Raw genomic sequence first — 21,727 nt, forward strand, 5'->3', positions numbered from 1 at the left:
AAAGGATCTTCACGTGTTTTTATTCAAACTGTTTTTTGAGCAGAAACTTAAATTCTGGCAGTGACAACATTTATCCAGGCTTAAAACCTGCTGCACCAAACCTGTTCCTCTCATATGATAACGTCATTTATCATGAAAATAAAAAAAAATAAAAAATAAAAAAATCATACAAACTGGTAACATGTACAAAAGCTGGTGTCTAATTTGAAAATGTATTTTGCTGAGCTGATGCAGACAGATGATCAGTTCTTCTAGGCAGGTGATTAGACTCAAAACCAGATCTATGAAAATGCATTTTTAGGATCCATTTCAGACACCCGTGAAGCCAAAAAAAAAAAAAAAAGCTCATTACAAAACAAAGACAGCTTCTTCGTTAGCCCTCGTGCCATCTCTTTTCAACACCAAAAATATTACTCAAGAGGACAGCAGCTGAAATATGAAATCCAAAGATGATGATGCACAGAGAGCCCTTTGTAACTCATCCCAATCAACAAACGTCATATATGAATTTCTCACATTTCCTTGCGAGGAAAAAATTTTATTTATTTATTTTGAGCCTCTTTTACTGTAGGGTAGATTAATATCTCCTAAACACAAGAGATAACAGTCCTTCAACCCGTTTCAGTCTGTTTGGCTTCCTGCTCCTTCCTGCATGTGAGAGATGTGATCTCAACCATCAAATATAATCCCACGGTATAGTGCAGACATAAATATTAAAAGAGGCACTATCATGGCCTTTCATTTGTTGACATCTTTATGCATCGATAAGAATCTCAAGGCACGGCCAGCGTCAAATACATTACTCCTTGTACTCCAGAAACTGCTGCAATCTTTTCTGATGCTCTGCAGACAGCTGAACAGCACTGAGGATCAAACAAAAACACCAAGGGTTATAATACTCAGCATGCAGTTTTCTTTCTTAATCACACAAAATACTACTCAGATTTTAAATTGTAAGCAGCCTTACTTTAAGTGATCACCAAATGTGGTTGTTATCCTGTAGATGGCAGTCTTTAGTGTGGCCCTGAGAGCAAAGCGCAGAGTTTTGTATGTTGAGTCTCCCATGCTGCTGGTCGACCTGACAGGCTTACTGGAGGCATGGGGCAGCTTGAAGTGTCGATCGACAGCCTGCAGACGAGAAGTACAACTGTCCTGTACATGTTCTACTTAAAATGGTTATTGTGCTTAATCAACCTGCGTTATAGTGAACTGGGCCCTATTAAAAATGGTCTCCTTATCCTAATGGAAAAGCCATTAGGACAGTTGTTTCTACTGTTCTTCTGTTTCTACTTTAAGGGAGCACAAGAAAATCTCCAGCAAGTATATCCAGAATAGGTAAAATAATATACTGTAATTTACCTCTTGTAAGACCAGCATGCAGCTGAGAATGCTGGGTAATGTAGTCTGCACAACCCCAAACTGATCTTCAGAGAATGAGGCTTGAACAAGGTAAGAGAGCCCTGTAATGGAAGGAAATCAAAGAAAATAAATTAATATGCGGGATGGAAATTGAATTCAAATCAAATGTAAGTATTCACAGTTTCTTCCTACCTTCCAAAGCCCAGATGTGGGCCTGACTGTCAGCAAAGAGAGCCTGACTCGAGGCTTCTGGGAGCTGCAACACACAATGTTAGCTAGCAGGATTTTTTTCCCTTTAAATTAACAGATGCAGACTCACAATGCTAAATTAGGAAGTTGTTAGTGGGGCACACTTAGTGTGACTACACTACAGCACTACAGCATGCAAGTGTGGTTAAAAGAAATATACATAAACCTCAGAAAGTAGACTAACCACATTAGTTTCTACACAGAGGAAGCAGGGAAATGCAAGTAGTGAGATTTTTCTCTCATAATCTCACTGTGTGATCAGAAAAAGGAAATCTCTAAGCATATACTCCAAGCACTAAACTGATTGTCACATGACCCCTTAATTCAAGCTCTAAAGGTAATTAGTATGCTCACTGGAAGAGCAGGTTGGATAGAAAAGAGATGCATTAGTAATGCCTCCACCATTAGGTCCAGAACCAGGAGATAAATTAGTAATGGCTACTACACGAGAACGCTAGATTTGTTAAAAAATTAAAAAAAGAAAAAGAAAAAAAAAAAGACAAAAATCTACCAAGCCAGATAAGAGCATGCCAGAGCCCCCCAGTGTGGAGAAGTTTAAGGGAGACAGCATGCACATGCCACACGTTCTTACCTTGTTAAACAAATACACTATCAGCACTCGCTTTGCCAAGAAATTTTTAACCTAAATGAGACAATTAAATGTAGAAGTGTTTTGGTGATAAAGTTTAAAAAGAGAAGAAAAAAAAAAAAGACAGACTAACACAAATACTAGCTTTTCACACTTAACCCTGGGTCGAGACCCTGTAGTAAAAGCAGTACTTCTAACAATAACCATAAACAAGCTCCCGATTTGGCACATTTCCCAGAACCTTACATCTGAATTTGTGATATCCCTGTTAATTTTCACATCTGTCCACCCCTGACTGTAGGTTTTTGGAAAACTAGAAAAGCTGGATGAAGTAGACCACAGCACTTGACTCCTGTTATATTATTCCTGAATTAATAAGTGTGAAAAGCCTTACGTCAGAAGCACAGTGCAGGACCAAAAACACATTATCATTTGGCTTTGAGACAAGGTTTTAGTACCTGTTCTCTTCTGTTCTGGAGGAACTGAGCCAGAAAACTTGGTTTGGAGGGTTCCTGCTTGTCACTGGGAACTGAAGCTGGTGATGGCGGGGGACTGCCATTAACCTGGGAATCTGTATCAACAGAAGCATAAAGCTTATAATGTACCCAAAAATGGATCAACCTATCAGACCAACCAAAGTAAAAAAAAGTATCACTTCATTGCCCCCAAATATGCCATCATTAAAAAAAAAAAAAAAAGAAAAGAAAAAAAAAAAGGGGGAACTGTACCAGTCAACACATTCTCTCTTTTGTCTAACATTGCATTTTATTGCAGTTGTACGATCTGAATGACCTGACGGCTCCCATTATTCCCTACTCACCTGTGGATGTGGACCAGAGTTTGGGCACTCGCCTCATGATGTGGGGGCTCTGCACTGTGCCATACCAAGGTGAGCCTTGCTCCACAGGAGCAGCAAGACGCCGCAGTGCAGGAGACATAAAGGGGCTGTCCAGATCAGGGGTGAATGGGGCTGTTAGAGGGCTCTGCTGGCCTCCAGCAATGGACCGAGCGAAGACTGAAGCTGGAGTTTTCATAAAAGCGGTAGGCCTTGGACTCATGAAATCTTCTGTACCTGAGGTTAGGATTACAAAAAAATTAAAATATACATACATGCCATAAACACACTCACACTATGTTAATATACTGTTATACAGTTGGCTGACATGGACAGCCACTTCTGTGATACTAATGTACCTGATGTTTCAGAAGAGGTCTTCCTTTCACTCCCACTTGACAGTGATTTGGCCCTGCCATTGGTTGCTACAGTGTCATGATAGGCTACAAGTCTCTGGGTAAGATCAGCCAGCAGAGAGAGGCACTCTTTACTGATAGCATTCCAGTTATGAGGATGTCCACCTGGGAATAAATAAATAAGAAATACATTCTGAGCTAGATAAAAGCACAATCTGAATATCTGACATGCGTCAAGATTAATTCTTACAAAAGAACTGTGGCTCCTGCCTTGCATGTTTGATGTTTGTGATTGATTTAACTTGAGGTTTGACGTGAGGTCAGAAGGAGCTTGACAGTTGACTACCAAAATCTACATATTATATGCCTGATGTCACAATCAGAAGAATGGGCTATACAGCAATAGAAATAATAAAAACTTCTTTTGCGCAAAGAAACTATGATCAGACCTGGTTGACTCAGACTGAAGACTTCACACCGTCGTAATGGAGAATGCTGAGACAACAGAGCCAAGTCCTGCAAAGCTAGGAACTGAAATTGGGGAAAAGAGAGCACCAGAATTTGGTGATCAGTGGGGTTTAACCTAAAATGGATATGTTTGCAAGAATATAAATGTGTTTTGTACCTACTTTTAATAGCATTGGCTGCTTTTCAGTCAGTACTTTAGGAAGGCAATGGTCTGCATCCTCAGTAAAAGATGACTGCACAGGAAAACTGTACCCCTACAGAAGAAATGTATTATGTTTAATTTCATTTTATTATTTATTTACTATCTTTCATTAGAAACTGTAGTCAAGATGCTTTTCAGTCCTTAGAAACCCATTGCCTTGACACTGCTGCCCCCTAGTGTTTCCAAGTTATTAAAAATATAAATAGAAGTTGTGTAGTCTTGATTATGGATGTTATTGTGGTTACTATGTACTGTTTTCCACTGACCAAAATCATTTTGAAATTGTCAGCAGAACCTCTGTATGACAGAAGGATATATAACACGACACACACACACACCTAAATTGACAACTTAAAAACAAAAAACAAAAAAAAACAGTTTGTAAATAAATGGCAATTTTGAAATAGGTCAATAGTTCCTAGAGGAACTGGACTCAAGATAGGATTTATTTTATTTAGGAAATGTAATTATCACAGTATTAAAACAGGAAGAAACAACCTTCCCTCGATGACTTGTTAAGGATACTTAATATACTGAACAGCACAATTGGTTTTAAAATATTTACAGATCTAAATTTTGCCTTTAACGGATACATACCTCAGTGAGAAAAATCCTAAAGAGCAGCAGCATGATGTACCAAGTGAAGAGGAGAAAGGTGGCACTGATCCAGAGGTGGTAGAGGAGGGAGAGGTCCAGCAATCCAGCTATGCTGTCAAGAGGGTGGGCAGAGCTGGAAGGGTAGATCACACATAACTATGATAATGCAGTGTTTTGCACGAGGCGAGCTACTGATCAGGCAAAAAGCATTGCTAAGTATTTTCAATAAATCATATATGATCTAACACTAACCTGCCCAAGTGAAGATTCAGTGTTTTACAGATCCATGTTCTTGGAATGTGCCCTGTTGATATTAAATTTAAATAATGAACACTTCCAGTATGCTGTGCAGAGAAAGCCAAAATCCAGACAATCTATATCTATGTATCTATTGTTGTGGGATTTCTCTTTAGTGCATTGTCCTGTAATGTATTGTCTTGCTTTCATGTTACTTAGTTTAGTATGTCTGGTTCACACCTCATTCACGCTGGGACAGGCGGTGAGAAACTGGTGAATGTCTCCCAGGATGCGGAAGCTCACACAGGAAGGCTTGACCCCAGAGTGGGGGAGATTCACACAGGTGATAGAGAGTCTGTCTGTTTAGAGCCAAGGTGTGAACTGCAACTGTAAAAGCCTTTTGTTCTGTGACCGTGTATAAAAAAAGACCTGAACTGTTCATTGTCAGAGATGACTTTCAGTGCCCCCTGACTGACGGCCCTCCTTATGCATGAGATAGCTGAAATAAAGGTGTTGTTTCAACTCATCTGGTCTGCAGGCTTTGGTAATTAAAATTTCCACAACACTATCTATAGTGGTGTGTGTGTAATTATTCAGCCCCCTGAGTCAATACTTTGTAGAACCACCTTTTGCTGCAATTACAGCTGCCAGTCTTTTAGGGTATGTGTCTACCAGCTTTGCACATCTAGAGGCTGAAATCTTTGCCCATTCTTCTTTGCAAAACAGCTCCAGCTCAGTCAGATTAGATGGACAGTGTTTGTGACCAGCAGTTTTCAGATATTGCCACAGATTCTCGATTGGATTTAGACACCAGACAGGTCAGGGATAAAGTTATTGAGAAATTTAAAGCAGGTTTAGGCTACAAAAAGATTTCCCAAGCCTTGACCATCCCACAGAGCACTGTTCAAGCGATCACTCAGAGAAATAGAAGCAGTATGGCACAACTGTAAACCGACCAAGACAAGGCCGTCCACCTAAACTCACAGGCCAAACAAGGAGAGCGCTGATCAGAAATGCAGCCAAGAGGCCCATGGTGACTCTGGACGAGCTACAGAGATCTACAGCTCAGGTGGGGGAATCTGTCCATAGGACAACTATTAGTCGTGCACTGCACAAAGTTGGCCTTTATGGAAGAGTGGCAAGAAGAAAGCCATTGTTAACAGAAAACCATAAGAAGTCCCGTTTGCAGTTTGCCACGAGCCATGTGGGGAACACAGCAAACATGTGGAAGAAGCTGCTCTGGTCAGATGAGACCAAAATGGAACTTTTTGGCCAAAATGCAAAACGCTATGTGTGGCGTAAAACTAACACGGCACATCACTCTGAACACACCATCCCCACTGTCAAATATGGTGGTGGCAGCATCATGCTCTGGGGGTTCTTCTCTTCAGCAGGGACAGGGAAGCTGGTCAGAGTTGATGGGAAGATGGATGGAGCCAAATACAGAGCAATCTTGGAAGGAAACCTCTTGGAGTCTGCAAAAGACTTGAGACTGGGCTGAAGGTTCACCTTCCAGCAGGACAACGACCCTAAACATGAAGCCAGGGCAACAATGGAATGGTTTAAAACAAAACATATCCATGTGTTAGACTGGCCCAGTCAAAGTCCAGATCTAAATCCAATCGAGAATCTGTGGCAAGATCTGAAAACTGCTGTTCACAAACACTGTCCATCTAATCTGACTGAGCTGGAGCTGTTTTGCAAAGAAGAATGGGCAAAGATTTCAGTCTCTAGATGTGCAAAGCTGGTAGAGACAGACCCTAAAAGACTGTCAGCTGTAATTGCAGCAAAAGGTGGTTCTACAAAGTATTGACTCAGGGGGCTGAATAATTACACACACACCACTTTTCAGTTATTTATTTGTAAAAAAATGTTTGGAATCATGTATGATTTTTTGTTCCACTTCTCACGTGTACACCACTTTGTGTTGGTCTTTCACGTGGAATTCCAATAAAATTGATTCATGTTTGTGGCTGTAATGTGACAAAATGTGGAAAAGTTCACGGGGGCCGAATACTTTTGCAAGCCACTGTATATAGAGATAGATAGAGAGATAGAGCGGGTGAAGCTTCATTAATGGCATTTTAATTAATAAGAAAGTTACTTACCCAAAAAGTAATAAACAACGATGAAGTTCCTGACAGAGTAAAGTGCCTGAGTGGCACTGCACCTAACCACCAAAGGAAGACATCCCTTGAAGCGAAGGTATTTGTATTGCTGGGGAAATAATAAGTGAACATGAACAACAAATATTAACTCACACTAGACAGCTGCAACTTTTTTTTAATTTATTTATTTTATTTTTTGGGGGGGGGAGATTTAATGGTAAATGGACTGATTCTCGTATAGCGCTTTTCTACTCTCCAGGAGTACTCAAAGCGCTCTATACAACATGCCACATTCACCAAGTCACACCCATTCTCACAAGCACTGACCCCAAACTGAGCGCCATCTAATCACATTCACACACATTCATACTCCGATGGATGCATCGGAGAGCAACTTGGGGTTAGTATCTTGCCCAAGGATGCTTGGCATGCAGACTGGAGGAGCCAGGGATCGAACCTCCAACGTTCGGATCAGTAGGTGACCAGCTCTACCTCCTGAGCTACAGCCACCTCATTTACTTGTTTTGTCTCAGAAAAATATGTTGGAGCTATTCGCAGTCAGGATACTAATTTTGATTCACTGTCACATGTGAGGCAGAATCACAGATAAACAAAGAACATTTTAAAGTCCACTGTTTACCTGAACAGTATGGAAGGAGACATAGTTCATGTTGTGGATCACACCCAGCAGACTGTGAGAGAATCCAACAAAAGCTCCACCCAGCAGAAGGATGAGATGATATTCATTCAGACACATCTGATGATAACTGTCAGGGTTGCAAATAAATGAAGGCAGTTAAACTGTGGAAGAAACGTTTAAAGCTCACCACCAAAGCTTAGTGTGGTAGTCACTTACCCATCGGTCTGCGCACACGGGTGGCCAAGAGTTTCGTATCTAAATCCAATGGTAACGGCAGAACACCAAGCTACAATCATTCCCATGATACAGTGGACCAGGGAGTTGACAAGCTGTCGAGGGTGGAGAAGCTGACCAAAGAGCGCGATTTTCGAGCATGCAATAGTTGGAATGACTGAAAGAAAAAACAGTAACAACAAAGAAGTTACATAATAGACAATTTTTTAGTGGAGTACCCATTATATTATCTTATCATTTAAAACCTGAGTAAAGCTTATTAAAGTAATAGCTGGCCCCATGGATGTGTTGAACCAGTACTAAACAATCAGGTATTTTAGTTGTCCTGAAAAGAAAGTAAAACTTAACTCATTTTACTTTCATTTTGTTTTATTATACAATTTAAAGAAAAACATAACACTAATCTTTTTATGCAAGGGAGAAGGATCGTGTGTTTTTCATGTTGTGGTGTCATTCAACAAACTATTCCCTATTTAACAGACAACATTAGTCCACAATCAAATTACTTAATTCTGTTAAACTAATGATAGCATTTTATTTATTATAAGCTCTACCATAACACTGAACTGGTGACATTAATTCCAGCTTCAGTAATGAAAATTTACATATGATCTATCCACGTAACATGTTAGTAGTAAAGAAAATCTTTAGGGAAGTTTTGCAGTGCTCTGTGACTCACCTGTGTAATACTCAAAGTTCAAGAAACCAACCATGATGATCACTCCACACAGCAGGATGAAAGAGAAGATGGCAGTTGCACTTGTTAGCATGGAGAAGCATTCTGGAATTTAAAAAAAAAAAAAAGTGTACGGTAAGCTTCATACTCAGCTCTGAGTAATCTTAAAATGCAGCGTGGTGACTCACCTGATATGGTCTGGATGGGGTGGAGAACACTGAACTTGCTGAGGAACACAAAAATTGCTGTGCTGGGTGGCAACAACAGTACAGCCCAAGCAATACTGGCTGCAGCTCTCCAACAAATTACCTGAACAGAGCAGTCATTATTACATTATAGACATTATATAGCCCATCCTTGTCCATAGTCTTATTACGTCTCATATTGATTACTGCAATTCCCTCTTATTTGGTCTCCCTAAAAGGTCCCTTCATCAACTCCAACTTCTTCAAAATTCTGCAGCTCGGGTCATAACTCGTATTCCGTCAAGAGCTCATATTACCCCAGTTCTTCAGCAGCTTCACTGGTTAGCCATAGAAGCCAGGATAAACTTTAAAATCTTACTTCTCACATACAAGTGTATCCATAAATCTGCTCCTTCCTATTTGTGTGACCCGCTTCACATCACCACTTTCCCGCCCTCTCAGATCCTCATCTGCTATTCATCTTACTGTTCCGCCCGCATGTCTTATGGAGAACAGAGCCTTTAGTGGTGGCTTTGTTCCTTGGCTCTGGGACTCTCTTCCTCCAACCATAAGAAATATAGACTCTCTTCCCGCATTTAAGTCACAGCTCAAAACACATCTGTTCAAACTGGCTTATTCGCTTTAGTGCTGATTTTATCTGTTGTCAAGTTCTGTTTTGCAATTTTTACTTATTTTATGCATTTTATGACTATTACTCCTTCTAATAATTTTTCTCTTTGGTAAGGTGACCTTGGGTTTCTGAAAGGTGGCCTCAAATAAAATGTATTATTACTATTATTATTATTATTATTATTATTATTATTATTATTATTATTATTGATCACCAAGTATTGGGAAAGAATAACCACTTGATTCAACGCTATAAAAAAAAAAAAAAGAAATTTGAATCCATATGAAAAGGTCTTTTTTTTCTTTTTTTAAATTGTCTTACTTAAATTTCACATTCATGTACAGAACGTGTTCTGTGCTAATCAGGTTGTAAAGGAAATCTCCAGAGAGCATGTAATTTAAAAAAATATCTTCTGGGGTGTAAAATTCTGAAACCAAGATGCAAACATTCCCAATATTGCATTGCAATTCAATTTTCTCAAAGAGTGATACCCATGTGGAACTGTTAATGCCTCGTTAAAGGTGTTATGTTCAAAATTTAGTTTTTTGTCTTGATAATAATGCAATGAAGTGGCTTCTGTTGAATATAGGTAGCTGGTTTGTTTTTGTTTGTTTGTTTTTCCCTTTAGGCTTGTTTTATAGGAAAAGGTAGGTATGAACTTAAAAGTGGTTTTGAATGACTGTTACATTAGGGGTAAAAGTGATTACTGGTAACTTCCAAAAAAAAAAGGTTACTCATATTTAATAATGGATTGCATTTATATAGCGCTTTTCAATCAGAATCAGAATACTTTACTGATCCCTAGGGGAAATTATTTTTCGTTACAGTGCTCCATTATAAACAAGGCATCCAAAGCGCTTTAAACTGTAGTAGATGACTTATTGTCCAATAATCTGTCAGACATATCTTACATGAAAGACATCAAATCAGTTTGAATAGGAAACAATATTCCTACCACAAGATAGAAGCTGAAATCATTTTTGGTCAAAGTCACTTTATATATTCTTTATTTTCCCCAGCTAAAATAAAAAATAAAAAATTACTGACATTAAACTTTTCCTTTTCAAGCCAGATCCGGTCAAGAGGGGGACGGATAAATGCAACAAACGTAACATAACAGCTCTATAAATATATTTAGGTGGCAAAAAAAAATGGATTGATTATAATCTAGAACACATTGTAGGTACAATAAGTCAGAGTCATTAGGATACATGAAAAACAGGTCATTTCTCTATCATATATATAACGACTTCATAAATCCTATTGAGTACAGCCTATTTTCCAATAAAAACAAAATATCAGACATTACAATAAATAAATAAATTTAAAAGAAAAAAGAAAGAGAAACATGAGTCAATTTTTGGCACGACATCTTCACTTCATTCAATGTAACATAAATTTAAAATAAGTGAAAACATTTCAATTCAACATCAGCAATTCTTTTTCTGTCATTGTTTGGTAGAAACTACGGAGGCCTATATACTTTCAGTGTGAGCCCCCAGATGCCTATCGTTAATGTTTACAACATGCGTGAATCAAATATTTTCATATTTCAGTCAAATAATACAAATAATCACTAAGTTAATTTTCCTTATTGTTTTTGCTACCAGAAAACACGCTATACTCAAGTTGCTATTTATCGATCGGGTTTAACGTGTGAAACTTACATATCTGCATAGTTGTTACTAACTTCATATTTGTAAAGACACTTTTTTCCCCTTTTACTTTGCTCGCGTTTCTTTCTTTTATTTGAATAGCCTCCATTCGCACCTCGGTTTCTCAACTTTCTGTAAACACTTTTAAAGATAATTGTAAATAAATAAAATCTGAAGACGTTCATTAGCTGCATTCAAAGAAGCTAGCATAAACAGATCTAAGTTTAGCAAGCTAGGAGACACGAAAAATCACTTTCTAAATAGTCATCTGGTGTCAGAAGAAAAACACTCACCTTGCGGATAAACCAGCAACTCTGCTCTGCAGAAAACATGTTGTTTAGATAAATTTATGCCTCTCTTTGAGAAGAAAACGACAATCAAAACTATTTACGCCTCAGTTTTCCATATCGCGCCACATGCATTCAAAGGACCTCTGAAGGACCCCGATTAAAAGCTGTCCATCTTCCTGCCTGCTGCCAGCGTTTCATATTCATTCAGTATATGGATTTAACGTTGGGTCTTGAACTAAAGATTGTACATATAAATTCTCACTGACTGGCACACGTACACTACGTTAAATTTCATCATTACATTAAGCTCAGCATACAAATGTTTTCCTGAAAGGTCGACTTTCACCGATCCTAAAAATCAGGTTACGTTTAAATTATGCAAATGCTATTAAAACAACATTGTCACAAGATGGAATTACACAAGAACATAAATCAGCTTTAAAGTTGTGTCTCATTTTACTCTGTCATTATGTAACATTAGTCCAGTAATTAGTTGCCATCTCAAGTGCAGAGTCAGTAGCTGTCAGTGAAGTCAGTCCTGTATTCCTTTAGCTTCATCATGCACGAAAGCTTTCTTTCCGTGACTATAGCCGTTTCCGTTAGCTGGGAAACTGTGTTTATCCAAAACAGTATTTTTGTCACTGTCCCGTGAAAATGGCTTTATCTCAAAAGCATTGGCTGGAAGCTTTTGAGTGGAACTGATGGACATGTCGGTTTGAACTGCTTTAAGGACGGGTGGCTTCAGTCCAGGTTTCTGTATTATTGCAGGGAGGGCAAGCTGTTCCCTCGGGGACTTCTTGTCTTCCCACAACTTAAGCAGACGACGCTGGTTATTTGTCATATCCTTGAGATTTTGCTGCAATGACTGTACTTGATCCTCTAAAAGTGTTTTAGAGGTGACTGTATTTGCCAACTCTGAGGTCAAGCCATCAATGGTCAGACTCAGTTTTCCAGCCTTTTCCACCAGGGAGTTGCACTCACGTTCTTTTTCATGCAAGTCATTGATTATGTCCTTGGTGGTCTTTCCATTGAACTTAGGGCTGCACTCAAGTCCAATTTCAGTACGAAGAGCCTTCACCTGTTTCCTCAGCTCCCTGTTGTCCAGAGCCAGAGTCTTCAGTTTCTGTTTCATAGCCTCTGTTGAACGCATCCTTGACTCATACTGCCTGAGCTTCTCTCTGAGAACGCTTTCTTTGTGCATGGCATCGTCCCTTTCATTCCTGCATTTCTCCAAAAGTTTCAGCATCTCAAATTTGGACACTTTTTCACCTTTGCCATTTGAAGTGGCCATCCTATGGAAAGGTCTTCAAGTCACAATATATATGTCTATAGCTATAAAAAATAATTAAAAGGCATTCCCCAAAAATGAGAACAAATAGCAAATCAAGTCCTCCTGTGTTGTGCTGATAAATCTACAAGTATGTGCAGCTGTCTAGACTTCTGAGACTGAGGCAGGTGACATTCCTCCAATAGGGTTACCTGTTTGACAGGCAGCTCCTGTGTAACTCAAAGCTGGGGCTAGAATGACCATTAATTAGGACGCCACCATCCCTTTGACAAAGGTTCAAGTGACACTTTTTTCTGTTTTGTTAATTAATCAAAAAAAAAAGTAGCTCTACTTAATTAGTGGAAATATTAAGCATAGTCTTTACGTAGGTTCACTGAATGTAAAGTGCTGACCACACACCGTGTGCCTGCATGTGGTCAGCTTTGGATATATACTGTGAGATTTTCCACTGCGGGTGATCTGCGAATCCAAACGGTGATACGATAGATTCTATCGGTTTGCTCGACCACGTGACAGTTTAGATGGTTGAGCTGGAAAACGGTAGCAGCAGCTCACTTTTAAAGTTAATCTCTTTGAAATGTTCATCTTATACCTATTAGTTACAATTTCTTCTTTAAATATTTAAAATTTCCAATTGTTGACATGTATTGGAAAACAAAGTAGTTAGAAACCCAAAGAAATGAGTCACGTTGCACATGGACGTGAAAGCCGGGGTGACTCAAGGCTGCCTAAAATGAAGAATCACATGAAGTATTTTAAGCACTCATCCAATGCAACCACCCAGAGTTCAGAGTATGACTGTTAGATAGAAAGCACTTAGACATACAAAAAAGTGCTTGTATGAATGTGTGAATGGGTGAATTAGATATGTTGCATAAAGTGCTCTGAGTGCTCAAGTTGAGTAGAAAAGCACTATATAAGATTTAGTATTTAATTAATATTAACTTTTGACCTATGACACCTGAGATGGATATAAATTTTCTGCAGGCATGACAAGAAACAATTAGGCAACTACTTATGTTATATAATATAAGGAAACCTGTCTCAGTTTGTGTTAAAGATCTGCAATGAACTAGAAATATAAAACAATGACATTCAAATACAGCATTTCCCACAATAACCATGTTTTATTTTCTCCATGAATCAATAAATTCCACACTTCCGATCAAAAACATTACCAAATTAATTCCAGAAACACTTACATGACCATTTAAAAGTTTAGCACAGGTCTTTGGCATTAGTTGGGTGGACTTGTAGAAACTTAAGAGTAACGTACAACAGCTCCAAGTGTAATAACGCTAGTCATTGGTTAACACACCATATCTATAATTGTTTACACAGAAAATTCTGTTTACAAATGATTCATTTCCCATTATAGGAATATAAAAATACATGCCATCGATGCTGTCACCAGTTATGAAATGTGTTGTTATAGAAATATTTAAAAATGTAACTTAAGTATAAAGGTCATACTAAAATATACCTTTTTTGTTATTTTAAACCATACTCCATTTATATGCATAAAGTTTAGAATCCAGCACCCGTAAAAAGAAAACAAAACCCACACGCTTGCTATTATTGTGCATTTTCAGATGTCACACAGCTGATCCAAACACGCACTCAGGATACAGGGGTTAAGGTGTTAAGACCGGATGTACGAGTTCAGGTGAAATTCAGACGTTGCATGACTTCATCAGCACAGCAACTTGATTCTCTCTAATAAGGCAACACGAGAGCCTGCAATTTCAAAGAAAAAAAGAAAAAGACAAAAAGGGGATAACACTTGCCTTGGCATGGCAAAATCATGTACAGGAAGTCCTGTGTCAGATTTAGTAGGTCAAAATGACACACATGTGAGCCAAGGCTCCAAAAATGGGTCAATAATGTATTAAAGTCCTCCTTTGTGACACTACTGAGTGTAAATATGCAAACAACAAATGAAATAAACACAATGTAGATACATATTATAAATACATATCAGATTTTCAGTGTATATGTAAAAGCTTAAAAAGCTTCTGTGTCACTATTGGTACCTCGAGACAATGCAAGTCTTTCATGTCGTCGAATTTGTTGGCTTTACCGTCTTGTTCCCTGGAATAGTAAAAAAGTAGGTCTGCAAAAGAAAACCCAAATGAGTAAAAAAAAGTGTCAAAGAACTTGTGCAAAGGAGTACTGGCAGGGCAAAGACATGTTATGAGAAACTGGTAAGCACGAAATCCAAACTGAGTAGGTGTGAAGCAAATGTTCAGGGGTAGAGAAAAGAATACAGGATTTCTGGAAGCCATTCATCTTGTTAAGCGTTCAGACATGGCTTAGTTTGAAGACTAATTACTTCAATGTGGTGGGACATATGATATCCCTGAGGACCGGACAGTATTCATGATAGGAAGTTTACTAGAAGCCCTTTCTCACACCATGTAGTAATGTAGTCATAGTTTCCGCTGAAACACATCTCCCCAGAGGGATTCAACTTGACACTATAAAGTATATTTGTTTCCCAAAAACCCACAGAGGAGTCAAATGCCAAAATATCAGTGTAAGTGATCGGATCTGTGAATGGCGAATGGAGAGGTGGGTTCAAAACTAGGCCATGCTGACATCACAGAGGATAAATTAGAAAGAGTCAATCATTGTTATCTAAATCCAGATGGATAAGCGTTATGAAATAGATGGATTAGCACAAATACTATTTTGTCATTAAATATCAAAAGTAGCCATATTTACCTTACAACCAACAGCCAGCAGGATGTTGAGCAACACAATCACAGACAGGAATGCTATCATAACTCTGGGGTGGTCATCTCTGACTGCAGGCCAGAAAGTCAAAACCAGTACTGAGCCAGAGAGGCAGAGTGCCACCACAATGGTGCACCAACTCAGCCAGTTAAAGGGGAGAATCCACAGAACCTTGATTTAGAAAATAAAGTTAAAAAACTAGAAACCAGCAAATCATGTAATTAAATATGCATCTGCTTTTAGGGGGTTATATAAATGCCTAAAATTTAGTATAGTGCTTCATTTGTTACTACTACTTTAAAATGAATAAACAAAACACAAGACAAAACAAAAAAACAAAATTTCTTACCACTGCAGGTATATATATTGAAAGAGAATAGCCGTACACACAGACAATCTCCATAAAGGCATATGACACCAAGTTCACCATTTTATTGTTTCTCCATAGCAGAAAACCCCAGACGGCAAGAGGCACTAACCAAGCATAGCTGAAGATTATTGTTGCAGCAATGGTTACTGGAAAACATAAAGAATCAAAACTCAGTGTGAAATGGCTGTTTCCCTCCCATATTTAATGTAAACGTGTATGAGAGTAGGGCTGTTCGATATAACGATATATATCGGGTGACGATATAAAAAAACGTCTATCGTTTCATTTTACGCTATCGTTTGTTTCGTGGTGTCGCAAAATAAACTGTTTACGGCAATTTTTTTTCATCGCTTTGATCATTGATGGTTTTGATGGTCACTATAGTGGCTATATTAATTTCTTAAAGTTCTCTCTTTCTCTCATATTTAATATAACCACACTACTGGCCTGTTTGTATGCGTTGTCGTTAGCAACAACGATGATAAAACCATCGCTTGTCCGCTCTTTTATTTTCCACATAAACCTTTCACAGTAAAGCTCAAGATCCTGTTGAGACTTTTTAAAATAAACTGAATCACGTGAACGAGTATGCAGAGTGTTTACGGATGAGAAGCAAAAAAGAGGAGTCAGGCGCTAAAAAAATAAACCACAGACTCAAACGTTAGAAGACGCCGTGTAATAAATACTCACAAATAAAACGGCGGCCGTTACAACTTATGTCTAAAAATGTATCGTTTCATGCATTGGTTAAAACACTCGACTCCAGGTAAAGGACGCCCAGCTGGAAACACTTCACGCAAGTCGAGCTCCCCAAAATTCACAGAATTTTCAGAAAATGTAAAATTTTTGTGATTTATATCGGGACGATAAATGTCTCATATTGGGATAGATTTTGGTCATATTGAAAAGCCCTATATGAGAGTGAAGAGGAGCAAACCTTTTCGAAACTCTGGGGTATATTTGTAGTCCCGATCGCCTTGGTGGGCCAAAAAGTTGGATATGTTTCCACTTATGGCGGTGGCAAACACAAGAGTGGTGCAAATCCAGAACGGTCCTAAAAGCAGTTGTTACACACATGTAAGTTGTTTCCTTATTGGGGGTTTCCATGAAAATAGCATTTACCAATAGAATACAACATCAAAGAACAATACACCTAGTGTCATACAAAAAAAATCTGATTGAGACATATCTGTTAAAACTATGAAGAGCTAACCATAGAGATCAGGATTTCTACGGAGGTAGACATTAATAAAGTTCTTTCTGGGCCATGGCATCATTGATCCAATTATCCTTTCCTTTACCTGAAAGAAATATTAGAAACCACTAAATATGGAATCTGATGAGACCTAGCAAAAATGGTGCCAAAAAGTCATTAGAAAAAAAAAACTTACATGATGGGTCTCGATGTCAAAGAACCTTTGGTAGTACTCAAAAGACCAAAAAGAGGGACTTTTCTTTTGCCCTGAGAGAAGCTTAAATTCAAGGATTTGGTGGAAAAATTAAATTAAATCTTAAAAGTTAATAAAATATATTAAATTCAAAGGCTTGTCCTAACCTCTGCCTGGTCATCATTGGCAAGTGGATCCTCAGTATCAGCTTCAGTGGAGAAACCAGTCGCAGTGCTTTGCTTAGGCTTCACATCTTCATCATCGATGCTGATGGTAGTTGCATCTCTGTTGGCTTCCAACAGATCGCCAGCTTCGTCAAATTCTAGTTAGTTGACATGGATTAATGCAAAATGTCAACGATCGCTTCTTGTGAGTTTAAATTTTTCACAAAAATAAACAACTACATTTCCATAACACAGTGGAAGATTGACACTCACCCTGAAATTGAAACGGATCATTTTTCGACGCCATTTATAAAGATTCGAAGAGCGAAGTCCGTCTCAAACGCACAGGAAATTAATTGTCACACAAGGGCAACAACTTAACCTCAGGAAGATATGGGGAATGTTTAAGACTTCGCACACTATAACCAATAAAGGAAAAAGACGTTATGAGTTAGCTGAGTTAGCTACCAAGTTCTCACTTAGCAGATCATCAACTTTGACAACTATGTAAAATCTGATTAAGACAGAAAAACAACCATTAAAAGTATCAGTCTTTTTAAAATATGTTTTAGCTATCATCTTTGGAAAATCAATTACCAAATTATCCTTCCAAACCCATAAAAATCACTTAATTTCTGCCGTATACGTTGGCACTTCCGGGAGCAGGCTCGATCAAGGATGTAAACAAGACTTCTTCCTAAACATTTTCAAAATAAGGGTTTGGATTTTTTTGTCATTTAAACTACTACTTGGTGAGATCCTGAGAGGTTCATTATAAAGTATGTACACGTTTTCTCATATTACATTCTTGTTACTTAGAATACGCAATTTGGTAAGAAGTTCCTAAAAAAACAAGCATTCGTTGTTAACCATCTTTTACTTTGAAGTGAGCAGGCACAGCTGCCAGTAACTTGCTTGCACTGTAGGAACCGCGGCTACCGTAGGAAACCCGGAATATTTGTCATAATGCATACAAGTAGTAAAGCAAATGCCGTAAAATGTGAAATATTTGGAGCAAAAAAGTAGTAAAAGAGTTTTACTGCAGGGTTTGGGTGTCCTTTTATACTAATTTTAGCCAAGGACATGATACTATTTAATAGCTAGCTTGTGAGCTACTTCGAGTTTTTGCTGACTTAACGTGCAGCCCTTAATAGTGCGACCTTACTATGGACAATAGCACCATTTATGTCCGAGAAAGAGGAAGTCTTCGTCGTGTCAGTGACATAGTCCTGGCACAGCCAAAGCCAGCGTTATCGTGCAGAAGGACAAATCCGTTTGTGCCCAGAAAAGAGCATTTTATATTCACCTACAATGAAGAGGGAAGTCTGCGATATACCACAAAATCTCTCTTTGACATCACTTTGTTGTTTGTAGTTGACAATATTCATCATGTAGACTCTCTGATTGGCTTCCCTGAGCAAATAGGTGATAAACTTTTTGTAGCAGCTGAGGAAAATCGTGTATTCTTAAACCCAGAAATTTCTTCAAAAGCCCTGCAGTTATTCAGTGATGCATATGGAAGCATGGTACTTGAATCACTGTGTTTACGAAACAGGTGAGTCGGACTGCCACCAAAAAACTGCGAGGTTCCTTTTCTTCTTTACCACGGACAGCTAGCATTTGTTGTTCCTCTTTTATTTCTGCAGGTTTCCACTTCTGCACGAGCGAATGGATGAAATAAAAACATTTCATAATTTGAAGTCTCTGGATTTGTTTGGCTGCAAACTGGGTGACAATCATGAGCTTTTTCAACATCTAACATCCACCTCACTGGCAAGGTATTGCATTCCTAAATAAATTACATGAAAGATTTAATAAAAGCTGTTGCTAACATTTTTTTTCCCACTCTAGGAGCCTGATTCAACTTTTCATCGGTAGTAACAGCCTGTCAGATGCTGGCCTCCAACGACTGACCGCACCTATCCGTATGATGCACAAGGGACTGGACTGTCTTCAGCTTCTGGATATTTCCTGTTGGTTACCAAACTATTAGTTGATTTCATGGTGATGGCACAAATACCATCCCCTCCAGATTTGAAGTATTCAAAACTCACATCATTATAAAATTGTTGATCAGCTATAATCTGTCATTTCCAGACAACAATATCTCAGAGAGGGCTCTCGAATACCTCACATGTCTCCCAAAACTTGCAAATCTTGATGTATCTGGAACCAGTGTGAAGGTATAACATCAATAGTTGTGTGTAACACTTATCTGTGGCTCATTGTTATACTGACATCTAAATGTAATGTATACCTCTAGCTTGGCACAGGATTGAAGGCAACAATGTCGAACCTGTTAGGACTAATTTATTCTGAGAAACCACTGGCTGCCTTTGATCACTCAAGATGCAAGACAGAAGGTTGGGCTGAACAGGTAAGTATGTTTAAATGCGGATTTGACATTGATAGAAGAATAGAGTAGTGGTCAGATGTTTACATAAACTCATTATGGGTATGATGATGGTAAAATATTTCCCCCCCAAGGTGGAATCACTGTATTGTACACATCTTTAATAACTTTAAAAAACATGTACATGTTTGAATTTATTCTGGAATTTCTGTATTCCATTCATACATACAGCCTCACCAACATTTGGTTAAATGTCCCTTAGCAAGTTGCACCTCAACCAAAACCAATTTTGATTTGTGTTTGGGAACATTGTCCTGTTGGAACACAGTTGTTTGCAAGCTTTAACCGTCTAGCTGTTGATTTGAGGTGGACTTTTGGAGGTAGTGCTCCTTCATTATTTAAACCACTTTGTGCAGTGTACTAGTACCACTGGCAGCAAACAGACTCAAAGCATAATGCTACCACTGCCATGCTTTAGAGTTGATACAGTGTTCTTGGGTTTGAAAGCCTCACCTTTATTTTTCCAAACATACCTCCTGTCATTGTGGCTAAATAGTTCAATCTTTGTGTGGTCTGAACATAAAAAAATTCTCCAGATGGCATTTGGTTTTGTTCATGTAGGGAGCAGCAAAATTCAGTCCTCCTTCTTTCTTAGTCAGCACCGTCTTGGTCCATAGCCATTTAAAACTTCCTTCAGTGTGGACCGTGATGCTGGTGTTACAGTCGTTTCCAGTTCAAGGCAGCCTTGGGTATTGGTAGTTTCTGGGTTGTTCCTGAATATCTTAACAAATTTAATTTCATCTGGGGGCGACAGTTTGATCAAAGCACCATTGTTTCAACTGATGATCTTGGAATCTGCAGTTCTTTAGAAATGGCTCCAAGAAACCTTGGAAACTTTTGTAAATCCACAATTCTTCTTATATCTTCATTGACTTTCCCATTGTTCTGCTGATGGTCAAGTCAATGAGTGCTATAAAAACATATTCTGTTTTACAGCTCAAATAAATAATTAAAAGCTCAGAATAACCTGAAATTCATGCCATGATGAATGGATTTAAACTTCTGATCACAACTGTTTTTTGTTTTTTTTGTTTTTTTAAATAACAAGTGTCAGGAAGTAATGTTTGGCATGTTTTCAGGTTGTAAACCAGTGGGAAATGAATAGCTCACAAATGCCAAAACAGAAAAAAGTTGAAGACTCAAGAACATCGGCACTTCGTTTTTGTAAGTTCATATTTACACAGCGATGGCCTATTTTTAAATAAATAATTGGACACTTTTAAAATTTGTTTTTTCTGTAGTTGGCAGGCAGAAGTTTGTCAGAACGGTACTGAATGCAACACCTCTGACTCATAAGAGCACGGAAGAGGATAAGAGTGAGAGACTCCATTTCTACAGACCGGCGAACAATGACGTAAGAGAAAAACAGGTTCCCTCCAGGACAAATGACTTAGAGAATCCCTGCCATGATCCCAGAAAAAGGAGGCTTCAGTCGGAAACGTGTGACACTTCAAATGAAAGCCCTCCGGGAAAATGTTCGTCCTCACCAACTCTTACTGCAGAGGACATTGACTTGTTGAACAGCTATTAAGGCATGCGTCCAAACTAGCACGCAGGTTGAAGAGCTACTTGAACATGTCAATGAATAGGTTGCCTTTAGACTCAAGGGAAGGAAGATGGTTTCCACTGGTTATAATACAAAAATGTCTTTTGGGATTAAATTGATAAGGTTTGTATATTTTTTAACAATAAAGTATTGTTTTTGCATTCGTCTTCTTTATTATCCATTTTATTGTTCAACAGTAACTTTAAACAGGACAAGGTGGATTATTGTCCTGGGCCTAATCTTGGGGATGTGTTTGGAAGAAATTTTTGCTCATGGGTCCTAGCAAGAACTTTACACAGTGCAACTCAACTCAAAGGTTCTGGTTTGTTATGGCAGTGGGGGGTGATGACTTCAGGCTTTAAGCAGAGATGATGAGAAGGCTTCACCGGTCTGGGAAACCCACTTCTTTCAAATTAAGCAACCCTAGATTCTTCTTTCATTTTCAAACTTGGAAGTCCATGCGCGACTGGTGCTGATTCAACTTAAATCACTTCGGGCGATTTATATTGAT

General features: G+C 38.5%; 4 protein-coding genes across 5 annotated transcripts; 1 reads left to right on the forward strand and 3 right to left on the reverse strand.

Moving 5' to 3' along the window:
- ndc1 (NDC1 transmembrane nucleoporin) lies at nt 1–11,484 on the reverse strand. Of its 2 annotated transcripts, XM_086270827.1 has the most exons (18): nt 11,315–11,484; nt 8,739–8,859; nt 8,554–8,655; nt 7,857–8,031; nt 7,641–7,767; nt 7,001–7,109; nt 4,908–4,959; nt 4,656–4,788; nt 4,018–4,110; nt 3,838–3,919; nt 3,392–3,553; nt 3,018–3,269; nt 2,656–2,768; nt 2,201–2,251; nt 1,552–1,615; nt 1,360–1,460; nt 968–1,128; nt 1–863 (listed from the first exon to the last, which is right to left on the reverse strand). In XM_086270827.1, exons 1-18 carry the CDS (start codon nt 11,351–11,353, stop codon nt 800–802), a joined length of 2,001 nt encoding a protein of 666 aa, XP_086126953.1. In that variant the 5' UTR covers nt 11,354–11,484; the 3' UTR covers nt 1–799. The 2 variants fall into 2 exon arrangements, with proteins under 2 accessions (XP_086126953.1, XP_086126954.1); XM_086270828.1 differs by lacking the exon at nt 2,201–2,251.
- Nucleotides 11,485–11,679: 195 nt separating this feature from the next.
- On the reverse strand, nt 11,680–13,104 carry LOC147308119 (uncharacterized). Its single transcript, XM_086270831.1, has one exon. The coding sequence runs from the start codon at nt 12,600–12,602 to the stop codon at nt 11,844–11,846; it is 759 nt and encodes a 252-aa protein (XP_086126957.1). The 5' UTR covers nt 12,603–13,104; the 3' UTR covers nt 11,680–11,843.
- A 602-nt stretch (nt 13,105–13,706) lies between these two features.
- On the reverse strand, nt 13,707–17,999 carry yipf1 (Yip1 domain family, member 1). Its single transcript, XM_086272362.1, has 10 exons — nt 17,855–17,999; nt 17,531–17,676; nt 17,261–17,415; nt 17,097–17,177; nt 16,919–17,006; nt 16,643–16,759; nt 15,685–15,851; nt 15,324–15,506; nt 14,633–14,712; nt 13,707–14,336 (listed from the first exon to the last, which is right to left on the reverse strand). The coding sequence occupies exons 2-9, from the start codon at nt 17,562–17,564 to the stop codon at nt 14,653–14,655; spliced, it is 885 nt and encodes a 294-aa protein (XP_086128488.1). The 5' UTR covers nt 17,565–17,676; nt 17,855–17,999; the 3' UTR covers nt 13,707–14,336; nt 14,633–14,652.
- A 170-nt stretch (nt 18,000–18,169) lies between these two features.
- Nucleotides 18,170–21,377, forward strand: lrrc42 (leucine rich repeat containing 42). The gene is made up of 7 exons (XM_086272361.1): nt 18,170–18,812; nt 18,904–19,035; nt 19,109–19,230; nt 19,355–19,440; nt 19,521–19,634; nt 20,750–20,834; nt 20,912–21,377. The coding sequence occupies exons 1-7, from the start codon at nt 18,424–18,426 to the stop codon at nt 21,199–21,201; spliced, it is 1,218 nt and encodes a 405-aa protein (XP_086128487.1). The 5' UTR covers nt 18,170–18,423; the 3' UTR covers nt 21,202–21,377.
- Nucleotides 21,378–21,727: the final 350 nt, after the last annotated feature.

This window comes from Aulonocara sp. 'chitande type north' Nkhata Bay, linkage group LG18 (genome assembly GCF_057382095.1).
Source record: "Aulonocara sp. 'chitande type north' Nkhata Bay isolate Kocher_YH1m ecotype deep benthic linkage group LG18, A_spYH_male_GT1.1, whole genome shotgun sequence".
Taxonomy (NCBI): domain Eukaryota; kingdom Metazoa; phylum Chordata; class Actinopteri; order Cichliformes; family Cichlidae; genus Aulonocara; species Aulonocara sp. 'chitande type north' Nkhata Bay.

Coding starts and splice junctions, on each gene's coding strand:
- LOC147308119 (XM_086270831.1), bottom strand. CDS start 12,602: ATGGCCACTTCAAATGGCAAAGGTGAAAAAGTGTCCAAATTTGAGATG.
- lrrc42 (XM_086272361.1), top strand. CDS start 18,424: ATGGACAATAGCACCATTTATGTCCGAGAAAGAGGAAGTCTTCGTCGT. Junction 19,036..19,108: donor ACATCCACCTCACTGGCAAG/GTATTGCATTCC, acceptor TTCCCACTCTAG/GAGCCTGATTCAACTTTTCA. Junction 20,835..20,911: donor AACATCGGCACTTCGTTTTT/GTAAGTTCATAT, acceptor TTTTTTCTGTAG/TTGGCAGGCAGAAGTTTGTC.
- yipf1 (XM_086272362.1), bottom strand. CDS start 17,564: ATGGCGTCGAAAAATGATCCGTTTCAATTTCAGG. Junction 15,852..16,642: donor TACCCCAGAGTTTCGAAAAG/GTTTGCTCCTCT, acceptor TATGTTTTCCAG/TAACCATTGCTGCAACAATA. Junction 14,713..15,323: donor TGCTGGCTGTTGGTTGTAAG/GTAAATATGGCT, acceptor TTTCTTTTGCAG/ACCTACTTTTTTACTATTCC.
- ndc1 (XM_086270827.1), bottom strand. CDS start 11,353: ATGTTTTCTGCAGAGCAGAGTTGCTGGTTTATCCGCAAG. Junction 4,111..4,655: donor TTAGGATTTTTCTCACTGAG/GTATGTATCCGT, acceptor TTTCTTCTGTAG/GGGTACAGTTTTCCTGTGCA. Junction 3,920..4,017: donor AGCAGCCAATGCTATTAAAA/GTAGGTACAAAA, acceptor CCCCAATTTCAG/TTCCTAGCTTTGCAGGACTT.